The sequence below is a fragment of the Nothoprocta perdicaria genome, unplaced genomic scaffold (genome assembly GCF_003342845.1).
Source record: "Nothoprocta perdicaria isolate Ctin4 unplaced genomic scaffold, notPer1 scaffold_57, whole genome shotgun sequence".
Taxonomy (NCBI): Eukaryota; Metazoa; Chordata; class Aves; order Tinamiformes; family Tinamidae; genus Nothoprocta; species Nothoprocta perdicaria.
Window position 1 is genome coordinate 3,934,013 of NW_020455832.1, and position 6,000 is coordinate 3,940,012.

The 6,000-nt window shown below is 46.6% G+C and overlaps 1 protein-coding gene across 1 annotated transcript in view; it reads left to right on the forward strand.

Annotated features, from left to right (window-relative positions):
• ABI1 (abl interactor 1) overlaps positions 1-6,000 on the forward strand; it is a 73,068-nt gene that overhangs the window by 19,855 nt on the left and 47,213 nt on the right. Inside the window, exon 2 of the mRNA XM_026048785.1 lies at positions 851-1,018. Coding sequence (XP_025904570.1) covers positions 851-1,018 — 168 coding nt within the window. The remainder of the gene's footprint in view (positions 1-850; positions 1,019-6,000) is intronic.

Consider the following 6,000-nt stretch of genomic DNA (forward strand, 5'->3'; position numbering starts at 1 on the left):
GCTTGGCGGGAGCAGCGTGTGGCAAAACCTGCCCACGTCCCCACGAGCTCGAGAGGGGAAATGAAGAGTCTTCCTGTGGGGCAGAGGAGGTGGTGACTCTTGCTGCTGGTGCTGGAGGAGGTGCTTCAGGGATTGAGGGCTTCACCTTTACTATGGAAATGGGAAGGAGGGAGCAGGGCTACGCTTGCAGTACAAAAGTGCTCCTTCCCTTCTATTTTCCCTCCTCAGGAGGAAGCTCTGCTCTCCTGTCATGCCTCAGAGGTGTTGGTGTCTCCTCGGCTCCCGGGGAACGTTGATGAGGCCTCCCCTGAGGAGGGGTGACGGGTCAGATTCCTGCCTACCGGCTGCTCCCGATGCTCCTCCTGGCCTGGGGGCAGCAGCAGCCCCCGGAGCCGGGAATGGGCGCCTGGGCTTCCCGGGAAGCGTGGGCAGCAAGGGAGGGACTCCAGCTGCGGGAAGCCCTTCCTGCCTTTGCTCGGCCTGCGCTCTGTGGTCTCTTAAGAGATGGTGGAAGCTGCTGCGTTGCACTGGGGTGGGCGATTGGAGGCTTCTGGAGGAAAAGGATGACTTTGGGAAACTGCTCCAACAAATCATGAGGGTTTTGGCTTTCCTACTGAAATAATTGTTTCTTGGCATGTCATGTTAAATATTTTTCAAATTCCTTATCCGCCGTTTATTTATGAAAACTTCTTTAATGTAAGCTGGAATTGAGTACCTTGTCTGGCTGCACAGTCAGGTCTGCTGGGTTGCAGCCTTTCTCTAAATATAGGTTGTGCTTGTTTTGCTTCTGTCCTCCCCCCACTTTTTTCTTCCAGCCTTAAGCAAACTTCCTGTTCTTTTTGCCTTCCAGGCTCCAGATAAAAGGAAAGCGTTGGAAGAGACCAAAGCCTACACGACCCAGTCTCTAGCCAGTGTTGCTTATCAGATCAATGCACTGGCCAACAATGTCTTACAACTGCTGGACATCCAAGCGTCCCAGCTCCGGAGGATGGAGTCTTCCATCAACCACATCTCCCAGGTAACCTTTTTGCTTTTAAGACAGGATTGGTAATATTGGAAGAAGCGTCTTCTGCCTTTTAGTGTCCTTGAGAAAAGGAATTTATGTTGACTGCTTTGACTTCTCTGAATAAAATGACAGAAATCTGTAAGGCTTTAATATTTATGAAAGTGATTTTGCTCTGGAGAGCTTGATTAAAATAAAACAGTCCCTTTCTCAGGAAGTGCTGAGTTTCTATTTGATTTAAAGCAAGATCTCGAGATTTGAAGCTGCAGCTGGGGGCAGGGGAGAGAGAAGGGCGCTCTCTCTGGAGGAAGGGCAGGTGGAAGCACTATGTGAGCAGTGTTATCTTATGCTGCAGTGGGTGTGGGCAATACGGTCTCACTTGGTTTGTAGCCTTGCAGGGTGTAATTTCATAAGCTGTGTGATCTGTGCGGGGAAGGAGAGGAGTTTCACATTGTGCCACTTCCTCCTCGAGACCAAGGCAGGTGGAGCAGCGAGCTGAGCTGTCTTGCACCAGCCTGGAACCATGGCCAGAGCTGCGGCAGGGAGCGCAGCGCAAGGGAGGATAGGAAGGAAGAGGCCTGACCCCCGCGGTGGCAACTTGAGTTCCTGTGGCTGAAGCTTCGCCCTCGGCGGCTGCTGCTGACAGGGAGAAGTTCCTGCTGCTGCGCCCCGTGTGCCTGGTCTGAGACTTGCCTAGCTGGGCAGTAGCTCGGCCAAAAAACCCTGCTGTGTTCACAGGCTGGCTTTGGAATCAGGTGGGCCAGCGCAACTGTGAAGGGAAGGAGAGGATTCGCTCTGCTGTCTAACCCTGACTTGGCAGTAGGTTTAAGCCAGTGTCCTTGGGCTCAAGCCTATTGTTCACTGTCATATCTTCTTACTGAGATCCAGTTGCATCTTTGCTAGGTTTTTTTGTCATGTGTCTATCTGAAATACTTCATAAATGATTCTTGGAGGATTAAACCCAAAGTTCTGGTGAATTTGAAACCTTTGTTGGTCAAGCAGTGCTGTTAGTTGTATGCCTTACACAGAATGCTCTGCTGTCCCTCTCTCTGAAGGCCCTGCCAGCTTCTGCTCACTGTTTTTACCGAATAATACAGAATCAAATACATTTTAATGCATTTCTGCTAAATGGCAATGCAGTGGTTGGCTGAAAGAGATCAACAGGTTGGCTGACAGATGCCAAAAGATTCTCCTGTATGTGAAAAGGCTTTACTGGCAACAAACACTTCTAAATAACTCGTCAATAAAGTAATATATTGATTATACAGAGTTTAGTATATAGTAGTTTAAGAAAGAAGAACACACTGTGCAGTGCTAAAATCTGTGTCATGTGCTTTGAGAAGCACCTGCTAGTGAAACAGTTAAGTAGGAAAGAGGTAAAATTGCTCTGGAGAAGTTTTTTGTGCTGTCAGGTGGTCAGAGAGTCTTGATGTTAAGATTATGCCTCCAAAGAGGTTCATGAGGCTGAATGAGGGATAAAACCGGTTGAATTCCTGCCTCTGTTGCCAAGTGATACACTTGGCCAAAGGCCCTGTTACATGGAGCACGTTTTTCCTTGTGCGGAAGTGTGTGGAATGATCAGTGTTAATTTCTCTTTGGGACACAGATGATGTGACTAAGGTGGAGAAAGCCAAAACGTTTGATACCAGCACAAAAGGTGTTAACCCCCTGTACTGTTCCTGCCTGAATGGAAGGCACTTTGCTGCGAGCTGTTGAGTCACCTGCTACATGAACTGTTTGCTAAAGACTCGGAACAATCGGCGCTTTGTGGAGCAGCCGAGGGGTGTTCGGCAAGGTCGCCTGTAGCTTCTGTGGCTGCCCGTCCTTCCTGAAACTAAGCCTTGCTTATAAATGAACATCTGATGACTCATTTTATAGCACTGCACTAGATGCAAATAACATACTACATGTACTATCTCAATCTATTTGCTTTACTTTTTCATTTGACTGCTTCAAGTACATATAAAAATCTACTGAACAGTTGCTTGCTGGGCTGCTTCTACATTTCGATAGGTCTTCAGAGTGTCTTCTCCCCATGCTCGTATCGGTCATGAATATTTTTGTGCCAGTGAAGCATGAGGGTGAACATATTCTCAAAATGCAAGCACTGATGGATGGTGGTGATGTGCAGGTTGGTGTAGGGTAAATGTCTGGATGATTTCTGTCTTTGAGTCTGTCTGCAAGACAAGGTATATCATCCTGGAGAACTTCACTGCGTAAGAAACATGGGTTTGATTTCATTCCCAATCTACTTCTGTACATGGGAAATAACTGTAACTGATGCTTTCAGTTTTTTGTGGAAGAAGTGTGCTGCAGAAATACAGTTTTGAGGTAGTGCCAGGCAGTCAGTTCTAAATTTTGCAATACAGAACAGATATCTGTGATAAAAGCTACAATTTTATTAAACCTTTCTAGTAATAAACACTCTGGAAGGAAATGCTATGGCTCTTCTGATCTCCTGGCGGATTCTGCTCCCTTTCAGACCAGTGCCACACAGCGCCTGAACTCCTACAGTTCTCTGTTTTCCAGAAGGACTTTAGGCTAACTGGCTGCTTGGCTGACCTTGTTTAGTGGCCACTCAACACACTGCTAAGGAAGGTCCTGCATTTATAGGAAAACACTCATGAAAATGTCAGAAGATTGAGTGGTATGGGGCATCTGTTGGAGCTTAATTCTACAGATGGAAAACATGCCTTTTTTGGGGGAGAGGGGAAGGGGAGTGGCAGGCAGAGAGACTTTGCCTAAGTGATGGCTTAGGGGTGAGGAAGAGCTGCTCTGAGCACATTCCAGCAGGGAACATCTCCAAGAGAGACTTCTGCTTTGGCTGCTAGATAAAAGCCAGCCCAAATGTACGTATGTTTCTCACAGTCACATTTGTCTTTCAGCTGTAACCGGAGGCTCTGGAGCAGCCTGTCACACTGTTATTTACTGCAGCTCAGGATACAGAGCTGAGTGCGTAGAGCTCAGCTTGTTGGTTCAGCTTGGTGTGGATTTTGAGTTTTGCCAAGCAGATGTGAGCTTTTCAAGCTGTCCTGGTACGGCAGAGCGGAGTCTTGATTAGTGCTCTGGAGAAGTTTGCAAACCCTTCTATTACAAGAGATCCTGCTCATCCTGTTAGGCGAGGTTTGGGGAGAAAGGTAGCTAGAATGTACGTTGGACTGCCCTAAGTCTGAGGATGCCTGTAGTATTAAGGCATGTGTATTTTTAGGCCTCCCTACTGTAAATTTTCTGCAGCAGTTACAGTTACGCTGTGTGTTTCTGTTGGATGCTTTGATTTGGCTTTGTATTTGCCTTGGAAAGCCTTCCTTGGAAGTACATTTAGCTTCAGGTAGGGAGTCTGTGTAGGAGGTGGAGGCAGAGCCAGCCTGAGCGATGCAGTATTGGGATGTGTTCCTTGACTTCCCCTTTGGGACACTGGGGTAAAAAGGCAATGGTGGAAGGACTGGAGCCCCGTGTGATTCCTTGATTTTTATCACCTATAAATTCTGGATCACAACAGAGAGGAGTTCTGTCTGATAGCCCATAGCCCCCAGTTGTTGTAGTGGCCAAAAGCTTTTCCAAGAACAACAGCTGGATCAGTGTTATTTGGGTTTTCTGTTCTCTGTGTAGCAACTAAAATGTATCTGGAACAGCCACTCTTCTCTTTTTGTAGTGGCTTTCGGGAAGTCTGGTGAATGTAGAAACTGAGCAGTGAAAGAGCAAAGGAGGAGCTGAGGCTCATCCTGCATTAGGAGATGGATGGAAGGGCCTTGGGTGTTTACATGGGGGAAGGAGTAGAGACCTTAATGTTCAGCCCACTGCGTTTCTTGGAGCATTATCCAGTTTGATCACTGGACTATGGGATTTTTCATGTTCCCTAAAAATGAATTGGGGAAGTCACCATCTACTTGTGATCTGAATGTAGTTTATGCTTCATTGTATTATTTCTTATGTGTAAAGAAATGTGTAATTAAATGAAGTTCTGGTTGGCTGTTTAAATCATTTATGTCACTCTTGCCTTGGTTCCTGAACCAAAACTTCTGAATGCTTCTTTCAGAGTTAATCCTTTTTAATAACTAAAACAAGAATCTTCCCTCCGAAAAATAGTGTTTCTCAGTGGAGATGTTCAAAATGCAAGTTGTCCTGGCTTAAACTTTTGACAAGGGAAAGTTGCCCCTCTAGAAAATGCTTTTTGGCTGAGGCCATTTCTGGATTGCTCTCTCTACTCTCCCTCCTGCTCGAGGAAGCAAGAGCTAACTTAAGAAACATGTACTTTAACATAATTTTTTTTTTCCTGTTTCATTTCCACAAGCTTAAAAGTATGAAGATGAGAGAAAGAGAGAGAGAGAGAGAGAGAGAGAGAGAGAGAGAGAGAGAGAGAGAGAGAGAGAGAGAGAGAGAGACCAATTCACCAGAGGAGAGAAAAGTTGACAGGGTCATCCTTGTTTATGTTGTCGAAACTGAAAAAATGCGGCAGATCAGCGCTGGGGCTGGTGTCGGAGCAGCTGCAGGCCTGGGCGGAGCAGCATTTTTCTTTTTTCTCCTGGACATAAACAGTTTTAAAATAGCTCAGCATTTCAGTCCATGTCCACTGCAGCCAGAATAAAGCAGAAGACTCCTTTTTAAGAGATAACGTTTTTGCTTGAGGAAACAACGTGCCCCTTAAACATTCAGTGTTAATACTGCTGTCTCTAAAACTGCCCTTTTAGGGATTGTTACGGAACAGTAAATTCTGAAAACGTAGTTTTCGGTGAGAAAATATCTGCATCTTTTGTGTTGGCATTGAAAGAGCTGGAAGCTTTTAGAACTGAAAATCAGAGAATGCCCAGAATTAACTGAGAAGAATCTCGCCTGTCACCATCCATGTCTGCTTCACTGCCCGTGTGATTGAAGTGGCCGTAACGGAACACACGGATGGTCTGTCCTGGTGGGGCTCCTTCCCGGCCTCCCTGGTGGGGCTCCTTCCCGGCCTCCCTGGTGGGGCTCCTTCCCGGCCTCCCTGGTGGGGCTCCTTCCCG